General features: G+C 39.1%; 2 protein-coding genes across 8 annotated transcripts in view; one reads left to right on the top strand and one right to left on the bottom strand.

Annotated features, from left to right (window-relative positions):
• Positions 1 to 6,580, top strand: part of GPATCH11 (G-patch domain containing 11) — a 121,057-nt gene extending 114,477 nt beyond the window's left edge. The window contains exons 8-10 of one of the 2 annotated variants that reach the window (XM_050753395.1): positions 180 to 293; positions 1,542 to 1,623; positions 2,325 to 6,580. In XM_050753395.1, coding sequence (XP_050609352.1) covers positions 180 to 293; positions 1,542 to 1,623; positions 2,325 to 2,380 — 252 coding nt within the window. In that variant the 3' untranslated portion in view covers positions 2,381 to 6,580. The remainder of the gene's footprint in view (positions 1 to 179; positions 294 to 1,541; positions 1,624 to 2,324) is intronic. The other variant, XM_050753396.1, reaches the window with a different exon arrangement.
• The window catches only part of EIF2AK2 (eukaryotic translation initiation factor 2 alpha kinase 2), a 60,768-nt gene continuing 38,326 nt past the window's right edge, over positions 5,348 to 27,789 (bottom strand). For 3 of the 6 annotated variants that reach the window (XM_050753357.1, XM_050753356.1, XM_050753358.1), the window contains exons 13-17: positions 26,540 to 26,735; positions 21,797 to 21,925; positions 16,265 to 16,366; positions 14,553 to 14,606; positions 5,348 to 14,474 (exon numbers count right to left, since the gene is read on the bottom strand). In XM_050753357.1, the coding sequence (XP_050609314.1) occupies positions 14,355 to 14,474; positions 14,553 to 14,606; positions 16,265 to 16,366; positions 21,797 to 21,925; positions 26,540 to 26,735 (601 nt within the window). In that variant the 3' untranslated portion in view covers positions 5,348 to 14,354. The remainder of the gene's footprint in view (positions 14,475 to 14,552; positions 14,607 to 16,264; positions 16,367 to 21,796; positions 21,926 to 26,539; positions 26,736 to 27,789) is intronic. The other 3 variants (XR_007718657.1, XR_007718658.1, XM_050753360.1) reach the window with 3 other exon arrangements.

Here is a 27,789-nt window from a genome sequence, read left to right as displayed (position 1 = left end):
AAATTATATATTTTTATAAATATATAAATTTATAAATATATAAATTTTATAAAGTGTTTTTACTCTTAAAGCCACACTCGGTGAATACGTATTGAAAGAATGAATTCATGTTGACATGAACATATTTGTCATGCTCTTATGTTTAGTATGTTTAATTGAGAATACTTCTGTATTTTCAGAATATTCAGGTTCCCAGGGAAGCATGGTACTGGTTGAGGCTTGAAGAGGAGACTGAAGAAGATGAAGAGGAAAAAGAACAGGATGAAGATGAATATAAGAGTGAAGATTTAAGCGTATGCTTTGGCACCATTTCCTTCATAGGGTGTCTCAGCCTTGGCAACATTAACACTTTGAGTTGTGGTAATCCACTGTTGTGGGGAGCTGTCCTGTTTTTCGCAAGATGTTTAGCAGCATCTCTGGCCTCTGCCCACCAGATACCAGTTGCACTTTTGCTTATGACAACCAAAACCCTCTCCAGACATTACTAAATGTCCCAGAGGGGAAAAATAACCCCTGGTTGAGAGGTACTGCATTGCAGGATTATTTTACTAACCCCAAATGAAAACTTACATATAATTTTTCCCTTTAGCTTCCATTTGTCCTCTCATCTCAGCTACAGTTCAGATGATGAATTAGCAACAAATGTAAATTATTTTAATTTATACCTTATTTCCTGCAAAACTTCTACAAGTGATTCTAATGTGTACTTTTTTTCTCCTACTCATAAACAACAAAAAAACACAATCAAAAGGAAATGGAGGCTGGGTGCGGTAGCTCACACCTGTAATCCAAACACTTTGGGAGACCAAGACTGGTGGATCAGTTGAGGTCAGGAGTTCAAGACCAGCCTGGCCAACATGGTGGTGTATTTTAGTCTCTACTAAAAATATAAAAATTAGCCAGGTGTGGGGCACCCAATAATCCCAGCTACTTGGGAGGCTGAGGCAGGAGGATCACTTGAGCCCGGGAGGCAGAGGTTGCAGTGAGCCGAGATGATGCCACTGCACTCCAGCCTAGGTGATAGGGCGAGACCCTGTCTCAAAAAAAAAAAAAAAAAAAAAAGGAAATGGAGATTATTCAAGAAAGGAAAATACACCCCTATGGTTACCTGAGTGTAATAATTTTGTAGAAAACATTCACAATTTGAAAAATCTATATTCCACTTAATTGGGAGACCACTGATGAGAACTTTTGTGGCAAAAGGAGGCAATATTCACCTTCACCTTATCTGGGGGAGGTAGATGCCTTGAAAGTAGAAAAAGCCTTTAAAGGATGCTGATTATAATAAGGCCATCCAAAAACTATTTTCTCAATGTTAACAAGCAGTCTCTATTGTGTCTGGCAGACTTGTGAAAATCTCAGGGTGGCTAATGAACTGGAACACATTCAAATATATCAGTTCTGCCCTTGACATTTCTAATAACTATTCCAGAGTATAGCAGAATATTTACAGCCTTGAGCTAATTCAGCATGATCTAAGAGCCAGAAAACCAAGGTTCTGTTCAATGTAAAGTATTAATGTGCTTGTATCCTATATCTAGGTACTGGAAAAATTACAAATATTGACTAGTTATTTAAGAGAAGAACATCTGTATTGTATTTGGTGTGGAACAGCCTATGAAGGTAAGAAAATGCTTTATACTTTTTAAAAATAGATGAATACTCTCCAATTTTTAGTTAAAGTCATTCCCCCACTGACAATGGAGATTTCTTATTCCATTCAAATGGCAATATGGGACCAATGTCTTAAATAGTGGATATAGAAATAATTGAGGCTTTATGAAAATTGCATTTAACTTTTAAACTGAATGTGTGAAAGGGAATTTTTCAGTGTTTTGTTTCAAAAGAAATAATTTTAGAATAACCTGAGGATGATGAATGTTTTGTGCTTTATTTTTAAAGATTCTTTCTTTGGCTACAGATATTCGAAAGAATTTATATTAAATTTTTAAGAGCTAATGTTTATATAGTTAGATAGAATATTACCCCTAAACCATAGAAATCAGATATGTTGAAATCCATTCCTTTTTTTTTTTTTCCATTGTAAGGATAGAAATGGTTTACACTTACTAGGTGTCTTACAGAGCCAAGTGTTTCTCCTTCTAACACCTTTTCCCCAGCTACCTTTGCTAACTTGTATTTAAGAACTTTGTACTTGAGAGTGAAGTATTTTTGGTTATTGTTGTTTTTATCTTTTCTGGTTTGTATAGCAGAATAAGTAGAAAACATCAGATCAAAAAATGCATGTTATGTTTAAATAATATTCTAGAATAGTTTACTGGAGAAGGTGTATTAATCTTTCATTTCCCTCACATAACTTACAGATAAAGAAGACCTATCTTCAAATTGTCCAGGACCAACTTCTGCAGATCATGATTAAGATTATCCCCAATAAAGTAGAAACTCGAAAAGTGTTATTATTTCCTAGGGATGGACAATTCAGCAGCTGGAAATCCAAAATTTTTTATGCCAGTAAAGAAAGAGGGACTTTATATAATGTTTTGTTCTTTTCGTACTTTATGAGTGTTCACTGACTTGAAAAAAATAATGCAATGGCATTTCAGAACACAAGTATCATAGAGATGGACAGTTACAATTTATTGCTGTATTGTGATACATGAGGGGTTTAAGGACACCAACAGGTAACTATCTTATTCCCCTCTTCACTTTGGAACAAATTGAGAGATAAGAAATGGGAGTCAGAGGAAGAGAAAAATATCCACTTTATCAGTGAATAAACTGAAATAGAGAAGAAGGTTGACTTTTTCTCCAGTTGAACACTCTATTAATTTCTCCCTGATTAGAGAGAACAGCAGGTCTCTGTCTTGTTGGGGCAGAGCCCATCTTTGCATTCTGAGACCAGTTAGTTTTCAAGGTCAGGGAAACCACCAGGGACTGGACCACACATGCTTAGTTCCTTCTTGTATCACCTGTGGGATGAGACAGTTCTCTGTTGGGAAGGAATGAATGAGGATTCAGAGAGCTTTTTCCTACACTTCTTGCTTTGAAAGAGCAAGGAGAATTTCCCTTCCCTCCATCCAAGCATGAAGAGGAGGGGAAAAGTATTCCCCTCAATAAGGCTGATGTCAGAGGCAATGTTCCACCAGTACTACTAAATTCTAATCCATTTTACAAACAAAATAACTGTGATAATTTCTGGTAAAATCATGAGTTTTCATGACAATGTCTATATCCATTATATGTGATCTGTTGGAAGTTTTGGCTAGAGAAACTTAAGAATTGTGAGGAAACTCAAATATCGTGTGATCCAAGTACTTACTGAATTTGGAAACCCCTTGATAGCATTCCCAGCAAGTGATAGTTCAACCTTTGCCTTTATTCTTCCAGCCACAGAGAGCTCACTGCTTTAAAACCATTCCATTACTGGGTAGCTCTAAATTGTTTTGTTTTCTCTTAAACTGAAATCTCCTTCCCTGTAATTTTACTGAATACAGCTAAGGACATACCATGTGGCATATACTATGAGAGAGCTCCATCCAGGGTGAGGCATCAAAATCATGAACCTTTTTAAAAGTTCATATGCTCAGGCGTCTCTCCTAGTGATTGATTTTGATTCATCTAGTCTCAGGTGGTTCTGGATATCTGTATTTATTTTGAAGTCCCAAGAATGAGTGATGAGCACCTGAGGATAAGAACTAGCGCTGAGGTTAAGTATAGAGCGCCACCATACTTTGGATAGAGTTGTGATCACCTGTGTGATTTTATAGCTCACCTTTTAGTTGGATTGAGCAAGAGAACAACCCCTTTTATTAGAAACAGCATACATAAGAAGATCGCAAAAACTAACCTACACTTGCTAGGGTAAGATAATCAGTAGTACAACTTGTATTAATCTCTTAGTACAACTTGTATTAATCTCTGACTTAATATTACCTAATTTACTTTTCAAGCTTAACTTGGGGAGCTTTACAAAATAATAATAAAAGGGTCCCATCCCAAGAGATTCTGATGCCATTAGTTACTGTGACTTGGGCATCACTGCCCTTGATTCTAAAATGCAGCCTAGCTTGAACCACTAATCTAGTTAACTTCTGGGCCTCAGTTCTTCCTCCAGAAAACTAATTATTTTTATGAATGTAAATATATATATATATAAAAAATATTTTAAGTTTATATGGTTGGATGCTATTGTTTAATATTTACTTTTTTGTTTTAAAAAAATTATAAAATTGGCTGAGCGCAGTGGCTCACTCCTGTAATCCCAGCACTTTAGGAGGCCAAGGCAGGCAGATCGCTTGAAGCCAGGAGTTCAAGACCAACCTGGCCAACATGGTGAAATCCCTCTCTACTAAAAATACAAAAATTAGCTGGGCATGGTGGCGCACGCCTATAATCCCAGCTACTCAGAAGGCTGAGGCATGAGAATTGCCTGAACCTGGGAGGCAGAGGTTGCAGTGAGCTGAGATCATGCTACTGCACTCCAGCCTGGGTGACAGAGCAAGACCCTGTCTCAAAAAAAAAAAAAAAATATATATATATATATATATAATTTTATTAGTAGCTATTAATAAAACAGAGGAGTACATTTTACCCTTGCAATTACAGTCAATACTTTGGTGTCATTTCAGCCAACATAACAACATTCAGTCAAATCCCAAAGCCAAATGGATAATTTCAGATGGAATGGAGTTAGACAGGAACCGGCTTCCCTTTCTCCTCTTACTATGAGGACAACCCACACCTGCTCAGTGGCCTAAAATATTTTAAATATGTTCATGACAATTATGCTGCGAATGCCAGAATAACACTGATGGAACCCATGACTTCACCAGGATTGTGGTCTACATTTACAGGCCTAGGACTGGAACGAGACCAGCTTAGAGAGTGGGAGATATCCCTCCATTCTTGTCCATCGAAGGATAAAAGTACAGGCTTTCAGCCAGGTGTGGTGGTGCATGCCTTTGGTCCCAGCTACTCAGGGGCCTGAGGTGGGGAATCCTTTGAGCCCAGGAGTTTGAAACCAGCCTGGGCAACACAGTGAGAGACCGCCATCTTAAGGAGAAAAAAAAAATCAGGCTTTCAGTATGAGTAAAAACTTATTTTTAGGCCTTTTATGACTTTATAAATAGGCAATAATGAGCACCGAGGGAAGCAAAACATTGAAAATAATTTTAAAATTTGTTGTAGAACATTCATATGAAATTTGAAACTGCAAAACAATGTAAAATTTAATGTCATGTTGTCATTTACTTTTGTGTATATTGTGCTGTTTATTTTCAAAGTCCTATCTAGAAATTCTAAAATGTCTTATTTTCTTAATTAAAAATCCAGAATACTGTAGTTTCTGAAATTCAAAATAAATACTTTAACATACCAAATTGGTTTCTCTAACAAACATTTATTTCAAGTGTTATTTGTTAAACATTTAATTGTTGAAATTTGAAAATGAACATTATTATTTATTAGACACATTTTACAGGCTCAAGCATTCAAAATTCTTAACTTTGAGTTCCTGCTTTCTTCATAGCAGTGCACTCACTGCTTTGTGGTATACAAGAGTGACAGCTTGTCCCCATTCTTCCAATATAATGAAATTAGCAGTATAATGAAGAAAAGTGCTATGTATGAATCACTGAGCTCTACGACAAACTGGTAAGAACAATTAGGTACTAAACAATGGGAGTACTAGGGAGAAGATTCATTTTGAGTAGGAGATGTTTAAACACTTTGGAAATAACACTGAATTTGGCTTCTAAAAAGATGGATATAATTTTGATATGCAAAGTTATGAGGAAAGAGTTACCTATGATCCAGCCATTCTCCTAGGAATATACATCCAAGAGAAATGAAAACATGTCCACGTAAGATTTGTACACAAAAGTTCACAGTAGCATTATTCATAGTAGCCAAAAAGTAGAATCAACCCAAATGTCCATCAGCTGATGAATGGATACATAAAATGTGACATATCCATATGATAGAATATTATTTGGCAATAAAAAGGAATGAGATGCTGATTCATGCCACAGCTGGGATGTACCTTGAAAACATTATACTCAGTGAAAAAGACCACATGTATGATTCTATTTATATGAAATGTCTAGCATGGGCAAATCTATAGAGATGGAGAGTAGATTAGTGGTTACCTAGAGTTGTGAAAAAATGGAGTGAATACTAATGGGCATAGGGTTTCTTTTGGGGGTGAGAAAAGTGATGGTTGCACAACTCTGAATATAGTAAACACTACTGAATTGTATACTGTATGCGTGAATTGTATGGCATATGAATTATATCCCAATAAAGCTGTTATTTTAGAAAAATGAAGAGAATTTCAGATAGAAACCACAGAAGAGAGCCACTGAGTGCAAAAGCCTGTTAAGGTAAAACTGCAGACCTGCATGGGAGGGGCTTCCTAAGGAAACACTGAATATGGGAAGCATCACGGAAGCCTCCAGAGGAGCATGGCCTTGCCCAGTGAACTGCAGCCCAGGGAATCTCATTTTAGACTTCTGGCCTCCAGAACAGAAAGAGAATAAATGTGTGTTGTTTTACGCCACCAAGTTTGTGGTAATTTGTTAGTTATAGCAGCGATAAGAAATTAATACATGTCCAAATCAAATTAACCCCGTAAGAGCCATGCATATTTGAGAAGCATTTTATTTGCCTCACTGTTTTGCCTATTACAGAGTTTCTAGTGATTTAGAATTTAAGCCAATAACATCACCATAACTCTATCAACTGTGATCCCTTCATCTATGACTATTTTTAAGAAATGTAAGATTTGGATATGTCATAATCACAGATCAAGAACTGTAGACATTGAGGCCTGGATGGCCATTTAGAGAGAAACAGTTAACATGTAAGTGGAGACCTTTCCCATCTTGCATTTTCTACAGTCTCCTCCTATCTTCCGTGCAATTTTCTGGCAGCACCTCAAGCTCACCATCACCAAATGGGATTCAACGTCTTCCCTCCCAAACGTGCTCTACCTCACCATGTTGATAGATATACAGTGGCCCCACTACTCGCTTAAGTTCTAAATTACTGAAAATCATGTAACAGGTAAAAGCGGGAGACAAATAAACTACCCCACAAATACATGTGGCTCTTGGTGTGGGGAAAAGAAAGATCAGACTGTTACTGTGTCTATATAGAAAGAAGTAGACATAAGAGACTCCATTTTGTTCTGTATTTGAGATGCTGTTAATCTGTGACCCTACCCCCAACCTTGTCCTTGCAAGAGACATGCTGTGGTGACTCAAGGTTTAAAGGATTTGGGGCTGTGCAGGGTATGCTTTGTTAAACAAGTGCCTGAAGGCAGTATGCTTGTGAAAAGTCATCACCATTCTCTTAATCTCAAGTACCCAGGGACATGTACAATGCCAAAGGTTGCAGGGACCTCTGCCTAGGAAAGCTAGGTATCGTTCCAAGGTTTCTCCCATGTGATGGTCTGAAATATGGCCTCGTGGGAAGGGAAAGACCTGATCATCCCCCAGCCTGACACCTGTGAAGGGTCTGTGCTGAGGAGGACTAGTGTAAGAGGAAAGAAGGCCTCTTGGCAGTTGAGATAGAGAAAAACATCTGTCTCCTGACCATCCCTGGGCAGTGGAACATCTTGGTGTAAAACCTGATTGTATGTTCTGTTTACTGAGAAAGGAGAAAACCGCCTTAGGGCTGAAGGTGGGACTTGCTAGCGCAATGCTGCTCTTTATGCACTAAAAAGGTTTATAGAAATGTTTACATATGCATATCAAGGCACAGCACTTTTCCTTAAACTTACGTCACAGAGATCTTTATTCATATGTCTTACTGTTGACCTTCTCCCTACGATGATCCTATTATCCTGCCACTTCCCTTTTCTAAGATGGTAAAGATAATTACCAATAAATACCGAGGGAACTCAGAGATCGGTGCCAGCGTGGGTCCTCTGTATGCTGAGTGCCAGTCCCCTGGGCCCACTTTTTCTTTCTCTATACTTTGTGTCTCATTTCTTTTCTTGAGTCTCTCGTTCCACCTAACAAGAAACACCCACAGGTGTGGAGGGGCAGGCCACCCCTTCACTTGGGGTTCATTTGACTGAGACCTGTATTTACTTTAATGGCATCAGAATCCTGCTACTCACCTTCTAACAAACTTGGAGGTAATCTTTGATGCTTACCTTTCCTTAATCCCCACATCCAGTTAGTTGCCAACTCCTCTTGGTTCTGTCCTCTTATTGTTCAGGCCCTCTTAGTCTTTCCACTTTCTGACCTTTCAAATGTAGTTTCTTCCTGCTCCATTCTAAACATGCTGGTTTCAAAGTATTGGGTGGGCCATACCTTGATTTAAAGAAATACTCATTTGTCAACTTTGGAGGTTGCTAGGGCACTAACTCACTCTAAAAATTGTAAATATTTATCCCATCTTTCCCATTCAGATTTAGAGAAAGTTCCTTAAAGAATCATAGCTGATAAATGCAAGAGGTTTGACAGAACCAGAAAAACACTATTTTACAACCCCTGAAATGAAATAATGGATCCAGGCAACAATCATTAATAGCTGCTAAAACCATCAGGTGAAGGACTGATGAGAAACTTTGTAGTAGGTGGTACCACCAGAACCCATTGATCAATATTAAAGTCACTGAAAGTGGAACAATCAGACATCATGTTCCTCCTGAAACGATGCAAGAGAAAGTATATAGCATCACCTATGGAGTATTCTTGGGAGAAAATAAATGAACCAGGATCAAATCCAGCTTCTAGGTCTAACTGGACACTATGGGGATACCATCAGTCAAATCTTGAATGGAGGAAATTCCACAGGACAAATAAAAGCCAGGAAGAACTAAAACGCAGGGGTAAATGTTACAGAGTAAAGGAGACATATCAACCAAATGCAATGTTGGATCTATATTTCAACAACAAAGAAAATTGTATTTTTGAGATAGAAACAATACAGACCATTATATGATAATCAAGGAAATCTTGTGGATTTTTTGAGTGTGACAATGATGCTGTGGTTTTGTTAAAAAAGACTTTATCTGCTAGAGATACATTTTAAAGTACTTACAAGTGCAATGATGTAACACCTGAGCTTTACTTTAAAATATTCCAGTAGGGCCAGCAGTTTGGAAGACCAAGGCAGGAGCATCGCTCAAGGCCAAGAGTTTGAGACCAGCCTGGGAAACATGGCAAGACCCTATGTCCACAAAAAATTTAAAAATTAGTTGGGTGTGTGGTGTATGCATGTAGTCCCAGCTACTTAAGCCGCTGAAGCAGGAGGATCACTTGAGTCTAGGAGTTCGAGGTTACAAGGAGCTGTGATCATGCCACTGTATTCTAGCCTGGGTGACAGAGTGAGATCCTGTTTCTTTTTTAAAAAAATTACAATTAAATACTTTACCAAAAGAAACAAACAAAAAGTAAGGGGTTAGATGTATTAAGAAAGGTAAAGTATTGACATTTGTTGAAGTTGGGTGATGGGTAGAGTTTCATTATTCTATTTTTGTGTATGTTTGAACATAAAAAAATTTAAATAAGTATGAATCATATTGAAATTATTCAATATTCTGTAATGAAAAGTTAACATGCCAAGAATCTCAAATTATGGTGAACACTCAGTGGGCAATGGATGTTGTGAGTTATGTCTCTAGTTAGTTAACAGATAGTAGAGACCTGGAAGAGCTTATATGTAGTCTTTTAAACATTTCTTCTCAGATACATACATGCATATATATGTATTATATAAAATATATATTCACACACACATATATGTACACACACAGGATGGCTTCATGGACATGCAACCTGTGCAATTACACAAGACTGTGCTTAGAAGCATCCCACACCTAATTTTTGAATGAGGGCCCTACAGTTTCATTTTGCCCTTAGTCCCACAAATCATGTAGCTGGCCATACACACACATGCACACATACCACATATCCACACATATATGTGCATATATTGTGTACATATATACATACAGTGAATATATTTAACATAAGTGTTAAGTATGCATGTGAATTTTATGTATGTATTTATGTTAAACATGTACATATTTAAATAATATGTGGTTTAGTGACAAACATTCCGTAAAAGGTATGTTTCTAATAAGGCAATTATATTAAAATGGCTCTCAAAATTTCTGTATGTGTGTGTGTGTGTGTATGTGTGCATTTTAATTACCAAATAAGGTCCCAGGCTCTTGCCCCTGTCCTCCTGAGTAAGAGGATACTTTTTTACTTTAATTTTGAGGCCAAGAAAATATATACTCACAGATAAATAGAAGTTGCTAAGAAATGCTATATTCATTTCATAGGAGTAGAATATATATATCTTTTTTTTTTTTTTTTTTTTTTTTTGAGGCTGAGTTTCACTCTTGTCACCCAGGCTGGAGTGCAGTGGCGCGATCTCGGCTCACTGCAACCTCCGCCTCCTGGGTTCAAGCGATTCTCCTGCCACAGCCTCCCGAGTAGCTGGGATTACAGGCACCCGCCACCACACCCAGCTAATTTTTGTATTTTTAGTAGAGAGGGGGTTTCACCATGTTGGCCAGGTTGGTCTCAAACTCCTGACCTCAGGTGATCCACCCGTCTCGGCCTCCCAGAGTGCTGGGATTATAGGCATGAGCCACCATGCCCAGCCAGAGTAGGAATATTAAAATGAGGTCAGGTAAAGATAAGGCTACATTCTCACTAACTGGCCACATCATTTAGTGTTTCTTTTGAATATAGCCTCATTAAAACCTGATTTAAAAAAAAAAAAAAGATTTCTCTCTGCGCAGAACATTTTCAAATCTACAGAAAAGTTCAAAGAATAATACAAAAACACCTGTGTACTGTCATCTAGATTTGCCAATTGTTCAATGGCTAATATTTTGCCACATGTGTGTCCTCTTTCTCTCTCCATGTTGATTTTTACTGAACATTGAAAGTTGCAGACATCATGACACACTTGGCCTCTAAATATTTGTGCATGCATTGCCTAAAAATAAACACTTTTGGAAAGGCACGGTGACTCATGCCTGTAATCCCAGCACTTTGGGAGGCCAAGGCAAGTGAATCACCTGAGGTCAGGAGTTCAAAACCAGCTGGGTCAACATGGTGAAATACCGTCTCTACTAAAAATAGAAAAAAATTAACCTGAAGTGGTGGCAGGTGCCTGTAATCCCAGCAACTCAGGAAGCAGAGGCAGGAGAATCACTTGAACCTGGGAGGCAGAGGTTGTAGTGAGCCGAGATTGCGCCACTGCACTCTAGCCTGGGCGACAGAGTGAGACTCTGTCTCGAAACAAACAAACAAACAAAACAAAACATTTTCTGCATATACTATTATCACACCTGAGAAAACAGTTATTTGGCATTGTTAACTAATACGCAGTCTATATTCAAATGTTCTCAATTGTCCCCAAGATATCTTTATAGCTGTTTGCTGGGTTGTTGTTTTCTTTGTATTTTTTAAAATTATTATTTAGATAGGCTCTCACTCTGTCACCCAGGCTGCAATGCAGTGGCATGATCATGGCTTACTGCAGCCTTGACCTCCTAGGCTCACGTGATCCTCCCACCTCACCCTCCCAAGTAACTGGGACCACAGATGCATGCTACCATGCCCAGCTAATTTTTTCTGATTTTTTGTAGAGATGAGAACTCACTGTGTTGCCCAGGCTAGTCTCGAAATCCTGTGCTCAAGCCATCCTCCCATTTTGACTTCCCAAAATGCTAGGATAACGGGCATGAGCTACTGTGTCCAGCTTTTGTCTCTTTGAATATCCAGGATACAATGAAGATTCAAGCATTGATTGCATTTGGTCATTAGATCTTACAAGTCTCTCTCTCTCTTTTTTTTTTTTTGTTCATGACACTGACTTTTTGAGAAGCCCAAGTCAATCATCTTATAGAATGACTACATTCATGATTTGTCTAATAATTTCCTCATGCTTAAATTCCAGTTTAACACTTTGTGCAAGAAAACTAAATAAGTAAAATTCTTAAATCACATCAGGAGGGGCATAATGTTAGGGTGTTCCACCTTGGGTGCTGCTAAATTGAATCACTTGGTTATTGTGGTGACCATTGTAAAGGTACATTTTCCCCTGTATAACTGATATATCTTCTGTAGGATTATATTTAAATCCTTGTGAAGATTCCTATTCCACAACAGATTTTCATCTAATAGTTTTAGCATCTATTGATGAACCTTACGTGAAAAATGTAGGAACTGCTTTTTATGAACACTTTTTAAAGCCTTTATGAAAGTATTTTCTCTTACTGTATTTTCACTTTTTGTTTAACCTAAATGTGGCCCTTTTTTAAAATCCTAAACTCACATGGCAGTTTTAGAATGGTGGTTGGTTGCTGCTATAGTTTGGATGTTTGTCCCCCAAAATTTCATGTCGAAATTTGATCCCAATGTTGGAGGTGGGGCCTGATGGGAAGTGTTTGGGTCATGGGGGAAGATCCCTCATTAATAGATTAATGCCGTCCTGGGGGTGGGGTGTGCTGGGGAGGGGAAGCAAGGAGTTCTCAATCTATTAGTTCCCTCAAGAGCTGGTTGTTAAAAAAGAGCCTGGCCCTTCTCCCTCACTCTCTTGCTGCCTCTCTTGCTATATGATCTCTGCACATCTGCTGTCTTTCACCTTCCTCCATGAGTGGAAGCAGCCTGAGCAGAAGCAGATGCTGGTGCCATGCTTCTCGTACAGCCTGCAGAACCGTAAGTCATAGAAATCTCTTTTCCTTATAAATTATCCAGCCTCAAGTATCCATTTATGGCAATAAGAAAACAAACTAAAACAATTGCCCTAAGTTCAAATTAACCTTCAGGGTCTTCTAAGATGCAATTTAGATTATCTTTCAGCATTCTCTACAGCAATTCAGGACAACAAACTAGCATACCCGGTGTTCCTCAAATATCTCTTCTCCAGAGCTCATACCAGGCCCCTTGTCCAGACTTCCTGGGTGGTCTCCTCTCTACTCATCTAACACCCTGGCATATACTTGGAAGGCCCACTGGGCTGTCACTTCTAGCCCTGTGCTCAGTAGAAAGCCATCTCACCCTTCCCGATGGACTATTTTCTGTTTTTAGCCACTGCCTTACAGCACAATTGTCTTTAAAGCGGTTGATAAAATAGATAAAAAATGTATTTAAGATAAAATGTAAAACTATGCAGCAAACACTAGTGGACCTACCATCCAGTTTAAGGAAGTTACCGTTACCTTTGAAAGTCCATTTCCCCAATCACATAATTCCCCGCCCTGAAAGACAACCACCATCCAGAATTAAGTATTTCTCATTCTCTTCCTTCCCATTGTTGTCTCATCACATTTGTTGGGTTTCATATAGAAAATGATTTAGTTTTGCATGCTCTGGAACGTTATATAAATGGAATTATTCTGCATATATTTTCTGAAAACCTGCTTTGTTCGCTTAACATTATGTTCCCAAGAGTTGTATTGTGTTACGTTATTACATTTAGCTGTAATTCAATTGTTTTCAATACTATATAGTACCCCTTTGTGTGAATATAAATTTTTTAATCCATTCTTCTTTTGATGGGCATTATGGTTGTTCCCTGTTCTTTTGGCTATTATAAATAGGGTTTTATGGACATTCTTGTAAGCATGTATGTAGGAACAGAATTGACCGTTTTACGGGTATACATGGATTCAACTTTACTAGATAATGCCAAATTGTTTTCCAAAGTGGTTGTACATCACTTTTTTTTGTTTTTGTTTATGAGTACCATATTTCTCCGACTGGCTTGTAAGCTATGTGAGGCAGAGAACGATCTTATTTTTTTTGGCCTAAAAGCAGTAGAAATTTAATAAATAGGTATGAGTTGATTGATTCATTAATAGCATAAAAAGAAAATTTGGGGGCGTTTTTTCCATCTTTATAACAAAGAGATGAGGCTGGGCGCAGTGGCTCATGCCTGTAATCCCAGCACTTTGGGAGGCTGAGGCAGGTGGATTACTTGAGGTCAGGAGTTTGAGACCAGCCTGGCCAACATGGTGAAACCCTGTCTCTATTAAAAATATAAAAATTAGTTGGGTGGGTGGCACATGCCTGTAATCCAGCTACTCAGGAGGCTGAGGCAATCACTTGAACCCAAGAGGCAGAAGTTGCAGTGAGCCGAGATTGGATCATTGCATTCCAGCCTGGGCAACAGAGCGAGACTCTGTCTTTAAAAAAAAAAAAAAAGAATGAAGAGATGAGCCAAGAAAAAGTAAAATGTAAGAATATTTTTGAAGCAAAAAGAAGAAAACCTTTCTGTTTCTGCAGAAAGATTAGTAAAAATAGTAAAAAAATTAAAGGAAACATTAAAAGGTAAATATCTATTGATATTCCCTAGCAGATTTTAGATAATCTAAGGAAAATTGCATATCAGAAGCAGGATACTTTTTCAGAAGGGCTCTAACATGTATGTCGTTTTTTCTCTGGGCTTTTCTTCCACGTAGTCAAGGTGCTTAGTATTTCAGATGTGTTAGGTCGGTCCTCAGGTTTCTTTGAGAGTAATTTCTTTAGAAGAGTTTTCTGCAATGACAGTGAGAGTCAACAGTAAGAAATAAAACACTGAAATAAATAAAATTCTGATGATTTTCAGGTGCTTACTTCTCTTTTATCATACACATCTGAGATGGTGCCACCCCGTAGGTCTTGAAAAAGCTGAAAAAAAAAAAAAAAGATAGGTATATATTAGGAAAAACAAACAGAACTAAAGGCTGAGGACACCTGAAATGTAGGATATTTCCAGATTTTTGGGAAAGTCTCTAGACAAGAAGCATACAGGATTCCCTGTCTCCTACCCTACCCCCACTTTAATAACCATCCTTGCATTATGACGTGAAGTGTTAAGTGCATCATCTTCACCATCTACCTTCATGCGTTTTGGAGCCCTAAGTGATAGGTACTTCTAACTGTTTCACAGAGGATAAGGTTATTGACTCCAGGAAGGTTCCCTTTCCTGAGCTTAAGAGTAGGATATACAGCTGGGTGCAGTGGCTCACGTCTGTAATCCTAACACTTGGGGATGCCGAGGTGGGTGGATCACTTGAGGTCAGGAGTTTGAGACCAGCCTGACCAACATGGTGAAACCCCATCTCTACTAAATACAAGAAAATTAACCAGGCATGGTGGTGCATGCCTTTAGTCCCAGTTACCCGGGAGGCTGAGGCAGGAGAATTGCTTGAACCTTGGAGGCAGAAGTTACAGTGAGCCGAGATCGTGCCATTGCATTCTAGCCTGGGCAATAAAAGTGAAACTCTATCTCAAAAAAAAAAAAAAAAAAAAGAGTAGGATATCTAGTTGCCTACTGCCTTTAGTGACTCCCCACTGCCTAAGCAAGAAAGTCCACATTTTTTCCTTAAGTTAGCCCAACCTATCTTTCTAGTCTCACCAGCTACTACTTCCTTGTAACTTATATATTCCAATACAACTTACACTGCCTGCTGTCCCCAGATACACTCCATACATTCCCACCTCCATGCTAGAATCACCCTTTCTGTTTTGGACTATGAGAAGCCAACAGATCCTTCAGAGCCCAGCTTAGATGTCTCCATGAAACCTAAGTCCTTACAGCTGGAAAGATCTCCCTCCCAGCTGCTTCCACAGACTTCATGCCTTCTCCTAAAATGCTTACGGCATTCTCTTATATTATCTTCCCTTTTAGAAAATAAGCTCCTTGAGAACAAGGCTTTATTTATTTATTTATTTATTTAGAGATGGAATGTCACTCTGTCACCCAGGCTGGAGTGCAGTGGTGTGATCTTGGCTCACTGCAACCTCCACCTCCCGGGTTCAAGCGATTCTCCTGCCTCAGCCCCCTGAGTAGTTGGGATTACAGGTGTGCGCCACCACACCCAGCTAATTTTTGTATTTTTTAGTAGAGATGGGATTTCACCACGTTGGCCAGGCTTGTCTCAAACACCTGACTTCAAGTGATCTGCCCGCCTTGGCCTCTCAAAGCTGGGATTACAGGGGTGAGCCACTGTGCCCAGCCAAGGCTTGTGTATTTTGCAACCCTTATAGCACTTAGCACAGTGTCTAACACAAAGCAGTCAATCAATAAAATTTTACTGACTGACAAGTCTTACGAGTCTTATGAGATGTACTACCTTCCAGGGAAGATCAAAGTTTCTGGTTTTTAACAAAGTGTTTGGTCTTTGCCAAACCTTGAAAGACAGAAAATTCATATTTCATTTGCAGTCAGATACTAATATACTCAAGCCCATCCTCACGTGACAGCAAGAACTGTCTGCAGCAGCACTCTGAAGGTAGTAGTCAATAATTTTTCTTATTTAATTCTTTCTTTGAGATCATTTTACCTGTGATGTTTCGGAAGCAGTGTCACATACATAAAGAAGTTCAGCAAGAATTAGCCCCAAAGCGTAGAGGTCCACTTCCTTTCCATAGTCTTGCGAAGAAATCTAAAGAGACCAAAATAGATTTACCTTTGTTACACTCCTTACATAAATTTCCAGCCTTCTAAAGCCCAAAAACGTTATTTGACCAAAACATCTTACATCACACAACGTCTATTTATTAGCAAGATCTGTGGAGTCTGACTGCCTAGGTTCAAATCTGTCCCGCCGAATAGCTGAATCGTCTGTGTAAATTAATGGTTAACATGGGAATAATCTCAGTTATAAAATCAGGATAACAACAGTATCAACCACAGAGTTTAATTGTGAGGGTAAATGAGATGCAGCAGATAAAGCAGTTAAAATAGCACCCCGTAGGTGACTTGCACTGCAGCTGTTCATAGCGTATTTATTCACAATATTCCATAACTAGAAACAACTCAAAGGACCACAACAGAAGAATGGATAAACATATTGTGGCATATTCATACAATGGACTGCGACTCAGCAATAAAAAGGAATTCTCTGCTGGTATGAGCAACAAATAAAGTTTTCCCAGAAGATATTATTTTGAATGAAGAAATTAAATACAACAGAGTACCTACTGTCTGATTCCATTCATATGAAGGTTAAAAACAGGAAGAACTAAACTATGGGGATACAACTCAGAGCACTAGTTGCTTCTGATCAGTGGGGAGGAGGCATTGACTGGAAAGGAGCTTGAAAGAGCAAAATGTTCTATATCTTTACAGGCTTATAGGTTACACAGGTGTATGCATTTGTCAAAACGGAAAAATATACAGTTAAGATCTGTGCATTTTATGGTGTATAAATTGTTCCTCAACAAAATGTTGCTTTTTTTTTTTTTTTTTTTTGAGACGGAGTCTTGCTGTCACCCAGGCTGGAATGCAGTGGCATGATCTCAGCTCACAGCAGCCCCTGCCTCCCAGGTTCAAGCAATTCTCCTGCCTCAGCCTCCAGCGTAGTTGGCACTCCAGGCACATGCCACCACACCTGGCTCATTTTTGTATTTTTGTATTTTTTTTTAAGTGGAGATGGAGTTTCAACATGTTGGACAGGCTGGTCTCGAACTCCTGATCTGAGGTGATCCGCCCACCTCAGCCTCCCAAAGTGTTGGGATTACAGGCGTGTGCCACTGCACCCAGCCAACAAAAGGTTTTTAAATAGAAAAAAACACACACACACAAAATAAAAAGTAAAGTAAAATGATGAATGTTTTTAACCAAATAGTGTGAGGGCAGCAATACAGGATGCAGGAGAAAACTGAAAGCAGTGGGAGGTTAAAGAGAGCCGCTGGCTCTCTTTAGTGTTCTATACTTTTTAGGCCAAGTGGCCCCCCAAAAGGAAAAAGTGTGTGCCTTCTCCATTCTAGACTCTCAAACCATCAGATAGCTCAGTATATTTATTCTTGGATGACAAAATAGTAGAGGTATTTTGAAAGCTGTATTGTCAGCAAAATAGTCTTTAATGGGCATTTACGAATTAGAAATTAAAATAGAATAAACAGCCCAAAAGGTGAAAAATAAAAGCAATCAACCCCCCAAAAAACCACATTCAAATAATGAGACTATACATAAGACAAATATTTAAAAATCAACAGCTGTACACCCATGTTCATCAGCAGCATTATTTACCACAGTCCAAAGGTAGAAGCGACCTAAGTGTCCATTGATGGATAAATGGATAAACAAAATGTGGTGTACACAACAATGGAATTAATTAGTCAGCCTTAAGAAGAAATTCTGACATGTTACAACATGGATAAATCTTGAGGATATTATGCTGAGTAAAAGAAGCCAGTAACAAAAGGGTAAATACTGTATGATTACACTTATATGAGGCACCTAGAGCAGTCAAATATACAGACAGAAAGTAGAATGGTAGTTGATTGGGCTGTAGGGAGGGGAGAATAGGGTTCTTTAATGGGTGTAAAGTTTCAGTTTTGCAAAATGAAAAGTAATCTGTGGATGTATGGTGATGATGAAAGCACAACAATGTGAACACATTTAATGCCACTAAACCATACACTTAAAGATGGTGAAGGCGGTAAATTTTATATTTGTGTATTTTACCACAATTAAAAATCAAGATACATATTTTTAAAATTAACAGCTACACTAATAACAAATTAGAGATATGGAATTTCTTTTCTTTTTTTTTTTTTCAGATGGAGTCTCATTCTTGTTGCCCAGGCTGCAGTGCAGTGGCGCGATCTTGGCTCACTGCAACTTCCACTTCCCGGATTCAAGCGTGGGATCTCATTTTAAGAGCAAAATGCAATACAGACTCTGGAGAAAGCTTCAAAAATATAAACAATATGCCCAGGCGCCGTGGCTCATTCCTGTAATCCTAGCACTTTGGGAGGCGAAGGCAGGTGGATCACTTAAGCCCAGGAGTTCAAGACCAGCCTAGGCAACATGGTGAAACCCAGTCTCTACAAAATATACCCCAAAAAATGAGCCAGGTGTTGGTGGTTTGCGCCTATAGTCCTGGCTACTGAGGGGGCTAAGGCAGGAGGATCACCTGAGCCAGGGAGGTTGAGGCTGCGCAGCGGTGAGCAACGATGGTGCCACTGCACTCCAGCCTGGGCGAAAAGCAAGACCCTGTCTACAAAAAAAAAAAAATACATATATATATATATATATAGAGAGAGAGAGAGAGAGAGAGAGAGAGAGAGAGGAAAGAGAGAGAGAGAGCATATATATAGCATAATAAATTATATATATATCTTGAAGAGTATAAAAGTGGCTTTGAGGTAGGTTGTATGATTGCCCCCAATTCTGTGCTGGCCTTCTAGTGAGAGGATTACTCTTCCCCACACTCATTGCCTTGAGCTGGGCCATGCTTTTTGCTCTCGGTAATGATGTTTAGTGATGTATGACACCGCTGAGCAGAACATGTAAAAGCCATCACAAGGTTCTGCCATTGCCTTCTGCCTTGAGGATGGCAGTGACTCAGATAGCATTTTTCCTTCAGCCTGGATCTTGGAATGAAGGAGACACGCAGAGCAAAACTGAAGCCAGACAGACTGCTGCCGACTTGTCATGTGAGCAAGAAATAGACCCTTGGTATTTTCTGCCCCACTAAGAAACTGGGGTCATTTGTTACCACAGCATAGTCTGGCAAAAGCTGACTGATGGATGACTTGAATAAGTGAGGGAAAAATACCAATTTTGGAGAAGTCTCAAATATATAAGGATATCAGTGTTCCTCACCTGAATCCTCAAATCTGATGCAATTGCTATCAAAACCTCAAAACCAGTTACGGAAGATGACAAGGTGATTCAAGAGTTCATTTGGAATTGTAAATGTGAACAGCTAAGAGCATTTTTAAATTGAAGAATAATGTGGCAGGTCCTGCTGTTTGAATACTAAAGCCTAGTTTATAATGCTATAATAATCTAAATAGCATAATATTAAAAAGAGAAATAAAAAATAAATCAGTGAAACAGAACAAAGTCCAGAAACACATCTCTGAATGTGTGGGAATTTTATATATCGTAAAATAATATTGTGGTAAAATAGACATAACATAAAATTCACCCTTTTAACCATTTTTATGCCTACAATTCAGTGGCATTAACTACCTTCACAATGTTGTATAACCATCACCACTATCTATTTCCAGAGCTTTTCATCATCCCAAACAGAAGTTATACTCATTAAACAAGAAGTTCCCATTCTTCCCTTCCTCCAGATAACCTCTGTTCCACTTTCTGTCTCTATAAATTTTCCTTAAAATAGCATTTAAATAATGAACTACTTAACACATAGTGATGAAGCAACAGTATATTCACAGGGGGAAAATCAAGTTATATTCCTTTCTCATACATACACAAAAGTTAATTCAAATTGCAGTTAATTTTTATGTTAGTAAAACCAAAAAATATTTTCATAATCTTGTAGTAGAAGCCTCCAAAATAAAAATGAGAAACCTTACAGCAGTAAAGAAAGTATTGATAAATATGACAATTTAAAAGCTGCAGTGCCGGGTTTGGTGGCTCATGTCTGTAATCCCAGCACTTTGGGAGGCCGAGGCAGGTGGATCACCTGAGGTCAGGAGTTCGAGACCAGCCTGGCCAGCATAGTGAAACCCGTTTTCACTAAAAATACAAAACTTAGCTGGGCATGGTGGTGGGTGCCTATAATTCAAGCTACTTGGGAGACTGAGGCAGGAGAATTGCTTGAACCCGGAAGGCAGAAGTTGCCGTGAGCTGAGATCATGCCATTGCACTCCAGCCTTGGTGACATCATAGAGCAAAACTCCGTCTCAAAAAAAAAAAAAAAAAAAAAAAATGGCGTTATAAACAAGAAGTAACAATCAAGGAGAAAAATTCTATAATATAGTTAACAGATAAGGAATCAACACCCAATATATATCAAGATTCCTTACCGATACATGAGAAAAAGAGAACTCAATTATGAGAAATTGGGAAAGGATAGGAGTAGAGAATTTGCAGAAAATGTATAAGTAAATATACAAAAAGAGGGCATACCTTACTAAAAATCTGGAAAATACAAACTAAAAGAGCAAGATACTCCTAATTCAACATACTGCCCAAAACTGACCACTGGAGAGTATGATGATGCAGCAATCTCATACATTTTGAGGGGAGAGTATTAATAGAATCACTATTTTTGGAATGACAATTAAACAGCAATTAAGTTTGAAATGCAGTTGTCAATCTATTCAATCACTTTACCTCAAGAAATCTATCACAGATTATCATAGAATTATTTGTTCTTGGGATCCAAAATAAGGAGGAATGTCTATAAGTTTATGAAGTTGTAAACAACCTAAATAAATACCCTTCGATGATAGTGAAATACAATCTGGGAAACATAGTGATACCTTGTCACTACAATAAATAAATAATAAAAATTAAAATAAAAATAATTAGCTGGGCACAGTGGTATGCACCTCTAGTCCTAGCTACTCAGGAGGCTGAGGTGGGAAGATTGCTTGAGCCCAGGATTTTGAGACTACAGTGAGCAATGATCATACCACTGCACTCCAGCCTGGGTGACAGAGCAAGACCTTGTCTCTAAAACAAAATAAGAACAAAAAAATACGATTAAATTTTAAAAAGAGTTAAATTATGGTATCTCTATATTTTGAAATACAATACAGTTGCTAAGAAAAGAATGTGGCAGATCTATTTGAACTAATATGGAGAGATTATGCTATATAGTCACAAAATAACAAAATAAGTCCTTGAAAAAATGTATGCACATAAATGTTTATGTAAAAAAGAAGTCTGGGTGTATATTTGTGTTTGTATGTTTTTATAACTCAAAAAATTATCTAAAAGGATAAAGAATAAACTGATGAGAAGGATAAGGGTGGAAGAGAATGGTGAGGGAAATTTTCAGTATATACTTCTGGACTGTTTTAATTATATAAGAAGTGTCTACTCTTTTTATAATTTTTAAAATAAAATAAGTAAAATATAGAGAGACAGGAAAGAGACTTACCTGTTCTGGGCTCATGTATCGCAAAGTTCCCGTATTCCTTGTTCGCTTTACATCATTTTTCAGAGATGTTGCAAGTCCGAAGTCTCCAATCTTTATTTGTTTTGTATCTACTAAGAATATATTACTTGGCTATGAAAAAAAAAATTTTAACTTACATGTACCAACTTGACATACTATTACCACATGTCTTCATTATACATAGAAAGGTGGATTCACTCTGCATGGTCCAAGGGAAAAGATCCAGGACTATAGGGTGGAAATAACCTAAAGATTAGCTTTAAAATATCCTAATATCCTAATAGTGTTGTCCAAAGAATGGGAGTTAGACGGTTCCCCATCCCAAGATAGGGCTGAACAACCACTAGAGGAAATGTTGCAAATATGAGTCCACGATCTGATAGGGACTGAAGTAGACATCCTTAAGACCCCTTCCAACTTTGAGATTCTCGGAATGGTTCTATTCCCAACAATACTGCAGAATTAACCTGTGCAGAATTTCTTCTGGGGGTCTTTTCTCCAAGCCTCTGACAACTTCTTAACAAACATATCCCTTCCACCGTGAAGGCATACCAAGTTTATTGGAAGCTAATAACTAGCTCTGAAATATTTTTATCCATGCAATTCTTTAAGCAGATTTTTTGTTTTTTAAAGGAAGAACAGAATAGAAGTGGTCATTCTGACTCCACGGCTTTACAGGAGGGGTTTTGTTTGGTTTTGTAAGATGGAGTCTCACTCTGTTGCCCAGGCTGGAGTGCAGCGGCATGATCTCAGCTCACCACAACCTCTGCTTCCTGGGTGCAAGCAGTTCTCCCGCCTCAGCCTCTCGAGGAGTTGGGATTACAGGCATGTGCCACAATGCTTGGCTAATTTTTTTGTATTTTTAGTAGAGATGGGTTTTTGCCATGTTGGCCAGGCTGGTCTCAAACTCCTGACCTCAAGTAATCCGCTCACCTCGGCCTCCCAAAGTACTAAGATTATAGGCATGAGCTACCATGCCCAGGTCATAGGAGGTACTGACCAATATTCTTTTTGTTTGTTTTTGAGATGGGGTCTCATTTTGTCATCCAGGATGGATTGCAGTGGCATGATCATGGCTCACTGCAGCCTCAACTTCCTCGGCTCAAGCGATCCTCCCACCTCAGCCTCCCAAGTAGCTGGGACCACAGGCCACCACACCCAGTATACTGACCAATATTCTAAAGACCATAAAAACAGGAAGGTAGTTGATGAGAAAATCAATATTTTGCTATTTTTGAAAAGGCTGGACTTTTAGTACAATGTTAGGCTATACACACAGACTCTATGGGATAATGCACTTATGAGAGGGTCTACCTAGTAAGTACCTGAGAGGGAAGAGACCACAAGCCCAGGGAAGGCTGAAGGAGGAGCTTCTGAGAAGCCAGCCTGAGATGATGGCTCATGCAGCAATTAGCAGTTGGATTAGAATTCAATTAACAGTCTGATTGGAGCCTAACACCAATAATACAGATGGAAAGCTGTAGACAGATGTGAGGTGGATGTGGAGAGAAAATATTCCTATGCTATGTTCAAGTTGCAGTGTAAGAATATGCTGGGATTGCAAGTGGAACTGCTAGTCCCACATAAGGCTATCACCTGAGTCTAAGAAAGAGAAAATTGAATGTATGAAGCCATGTAGATATCTAAGCTGGATGAGGCTATCTAGTAAAAATATCAGATCACTTTTTATAGTTCATTAAAAAGAAAAAGTGGGCCAGGCGAAGTGACTCATGCTTGTAATCCCAGCACTTTGGGAGGCTGAAGCGGGCAGATCGCATGAGCCCGGAAGTTCAAGGCCAACCTTGCCAACATGGTGAAACTCTGTCTCTACTAAAAATACAAAAACTTAGCCAGGTGTGGTGGCCTGGAATCCCAGCTACTCGGGAGGCTGAGGCAGGAGAATTGCTTGAACCCGGGAGACAGAAGTTGCAGTGAGCTGAGATCACTCCACTGCCACTCATGTCTACAATCCCAACACTTTGGGAGGCCAAGGTTGGCAGATCACTTGAGCTCAGGAGTTCAAGACTTGCCTGGGCAACATGGCGAAATCCTGTCTCTACAAAATATCAAAAAATAGCCCGGCTTGGTAGCCTGTGCCTGTAGTCCCAGCTATGTGGGGGGCTGAGGTTGGAGGATTGCTTGAGCCTAGGAGGTTGAGGCTGCAGCGAGCTGAGATCATGCAACTGCACTCCTGCCTAGGCAACAAACAGAGCAAGACCTTGTCTCAAAAAAACAAAAAACAAAATAAATAAAAACAATAATGTCACATTTTGTCTAATCAGTTATAATATGACTAGACAAAATATAGGGTTGTAGAGCATAAAAAGGGGTACAAACTTCACATAGGAGGCACAGGAACAGGCTGATGCTAAGGCTGAAGATGACCAGAGCCTGGGCTTTAGGAGACTGAACATTTTAGAGAGAAGCAGCCTTGGATAAGAAGTCCTCACTCCAGAAACCCCTATGTCCCTTCTCAGTGCCTTTGGTCTAGTTCCTAAGATTCCAACAGAAAGTGGTTAAACACTTGGAGACTTTTGTAAGAGGGGCCGCATTGGGTAAAGACCATTTCCTGGCAAAACTACCTACAGCTACTGTTTTGCAAAAGGTGTACATCTTCATTGTATCTTTTCTTAAAGGAGATAAATCAACAGCTGTAGTAGTGAGAGCTAGAAAAGTTATAGAAGATGAAAGAAGTCTCAATATCAAAGCTTCAGGCCGGGTGCAGTGGAGCACACCTGGAAAGCCAGCACTTTCGGAGGCTGAGGCAGGACGATCCCTTTGAGTCTAAAAGTTTGAGACTGGCCTCGGCAACATGGTGAGACCCTGTCTCTACAAAAACACAAAAAAATTAGCCAGGTGTGATGGTGCACACTTGTGGTCCCAGCTACTCAGGAGGTTGAGGTGGGAGGACTGTTTGAGCCCAGGAGGTCAAGGCTATAACGAGCCGTGATCGTGCCACTGCACTCTAGCCTGGGCAAAAGAGCAAGACCTTGTCTCAAAAAAAAAAAAAAAAAAAAATTAAAAATTTAAGAATAATAATAAAGTCTGACCCTTGAGCAACCGCAGCAAGAGCAAAAATTCTCTGCAAATATACACAAGAAAAGATCAGTCCATGACACAGGGTACATACAGTGCAGGGCATAATTGGTAGGTAAGTGGGTAGGTGCCAGTCAGAATTTTGCTAATTCATTCTGAGGACAAGGAACTTAATGCCTACACTTCTGCATTTATTTGCAAATTATTGTATATAGAAATAATTGTGCTTATTTGTTATTTAACTATATGTATGATTTATCCCAAAGTGAAAGCATGACCAACTCTACATTTATCCTTTTTAAATAGTCCTGACAATGCTCCAACTTCAAATAATAACTTCAGGTATTGTAGAATAGACATACTGGAACCAGGCAGACTCAAAACACCAATGCATCAGACATCCAGCCCCTGGGCAGACCACGGAAGTAATACCTTTTAAGGACTACTCATTCCTATCTGAGCCCAATAACAACTGTATATATGGGCACTTATTTCTCTCAAGGAATTTTTTGTTTCATTCCTTATTCCTGGCTGTTTTAGAGGGGTGGGGTAAGCAGTTAGTCACATAAATGAGGTACTTCTGCCTAGAACAGGAAAAGGCAGTTCCAGAGTGATCAGGAAAGGCTCAGTAAAGGAAGTATAAGCAAAGGGGACAGGCAGAAGTGTATATTCCATAAGAGAGAAGAGCATGAGCAAAGGTCCAGGGACAGGATTCAGGATGGCCAGCTTGGGACAGGCTAGGCAAGTCACAGGGAATAGGGAATGGAAGAAAGGCTGTGAAGGGCTGCTCTGCCTCTTACCTTCTGTCATTTTGATGAGAAGTAAAAATAGGGAAACTCCTTGTCCAGACCATAAAAGCCAGAGGAAAATGAAAATACTAAGGGATGATATACTTTCCCAGTATGGAATTACTGCAACTTTCCAATCATGGGGTCGAAATGTTTAACCAAGACAATATTAGACTCTGGACCCAGTAGCTGTGACAGCCCTCAAGAGTAATGACTGAGAGATTAGGGAATCATAGTCCTAAAGCCACAGTCAGCAGAGTCCCCTCTGCCTCTCGAATAAGCCTGAGTCACTTAGAGGAGGCAGGAGGAGCAGGGACAGAGCAGTCAGTTGGCTGTGCCAGTCACAGTAATCATTTGCATGCAAATGTTCAGATATCATTTTCTCGTAACTACCAACCAACCACTATTCTAAAACTAGAGAAAAAATATATCTATCTTATTTTATGTGTGTGTGTGTATATATATATATGTGTGTGTATACACACACACACACACACACACACATATATTTATTTATTTATTTATTTTGTTTTATTTTTTTTTTTTGAGACAAGTCTTACTCTTCACTTAGGCTGGAGTGCGGTGGAGCAATCTTGGCTCACTGCAACCTCCCCTCCCAGGTTCAAGTGATTCTCCTGCCTCAGCCTCCCGAGTAGCTGGGATTACAGGTGCACACCATCATGCCCAGCTAATTTTTGTATTTTTAGTAGAGACAGAGTTTCACCATGTTGGCTAGGCTGGTTTCAAACTCATGACCTCAGGTAATCTGCCTGCCTCAGCCTCCCAAAGTGCTGGGATTACAGGCGTGAGTCACTGTGCCCTGCTGAGAAGATATATTTTAAAATTACTAAATTATATATATATATATGTATCAATTAATAAAGTACATTTTTCCACTTACCTTAAGATCTCTATGAATTATATTTTTTGAATGTATATAATCCAACCCTTTTGTTATTTGTTCAAAGAGTTCCAAAGCCAAAACTTTGTCTAGTTCCTTGCCTTTTCTATCTTCAAGCCAGTCCTCCAATGTCCCTTTTTCACAGAATTCCATTTGGATGAAAAGGCACTTAGTCTTTGATCTGGGTATAAAATTCCTAGTATGTTAAAAGTAACAATAAATATAAATTTATAAAAAATACATAACTTTTTAAAAGCTTATACCTTATCTTAAGAACCCCAAAACATGTCTCAAAATAGAAATCTAAATACAATAAACAAATTTGAATCAAAATATAATAGGCCATTTCTTATTTCAATCATAAGTTCCCAGATGTCCAGAGCTTTATTTGTTTAGCTAATTTATAAAATATGAGCCGGGCCGGGCACGGTGGCTCACACCTATAATCCTAGCACTTTGGGAGGCCGAGACTGGTGGATTGCTTGAGCTCAGGAGTTTGAGATCAGCCTGGGCAGCAGAGCAAAACCCCATCTCTACTAAAAATACAAAAATTAGCTGGGTGTGGTAGCATGGCACCTGTAGTCTCAGCTACTCAGGAGGATGAGGCACAAGAGTCATTTGAACCCAGAAGGCAGAGGTTGCAGTGAGCTGAGATCGCGCCATTGAGCTCTGGCATGAGCGACAGAGTAAGACTCTGTCTCAAAAAGAAAAAAGAAGATGCCGGGCACAGTGGTTCATGCCTATAATCCCAGCACTTTGGGAGGCCGAGGCTGGTGGATCATGAGGTCAGGAGATCGAGACCATCCTGGTTAACACGGTGAAACCCCGTCTCTACTGAAAAATACAAAAAATTAGCCCGGTGTGGTGGCGGGCGCCTGTAGTCCCAGCTACTCGGGAGGCTGAGGCAGGAGAATGGTGTGAACCCAGGAGGCGGAGCTTGCAGTGAACCAAGATTTCGCCACTGCATTCGAGCCACCCATTCTTTATTGCTGAAGATCTGCAATCACCTTTGCTAACAGATAGAAATAGGAACACGAATACAATAGAGTTGCAGGAAACTAAATTTCATTATTATATAAAGTAATTTTGAAACCTTTTAATTCACCCTCCATCTACTGATCATGAAAAGCACCTAGAGATGAGAAAATGAGTTAGACACTATCCTTGCCATCATGGGGATAATAGTTTAATAGGACAGAGTAAAGAGAAAGCAAACCTAAAACAATAGGAAAGGTACTACTCTAGGAGAA

This window comes from Macaca thibetana, chromosome 13, assembly GCF_024542745.1.
Source record: "Macaca thibetana thibetana isolate TM-01 chromosome 13, ASM2454274v1, whole genome shotgun sequence".
NCBI classification, from domain to species: domain Eukaryota; kingdom Metazoa; phylum Chordata; class Mammalia; order Primates; family Cercopithecidae; genus Macaca; species Macaca thibetana.
The sequence above is the reverse complement of the archived record's forward strand: the minus strand, read 5'-3'. Positions and strand labels throughout refer to the sequence as shown.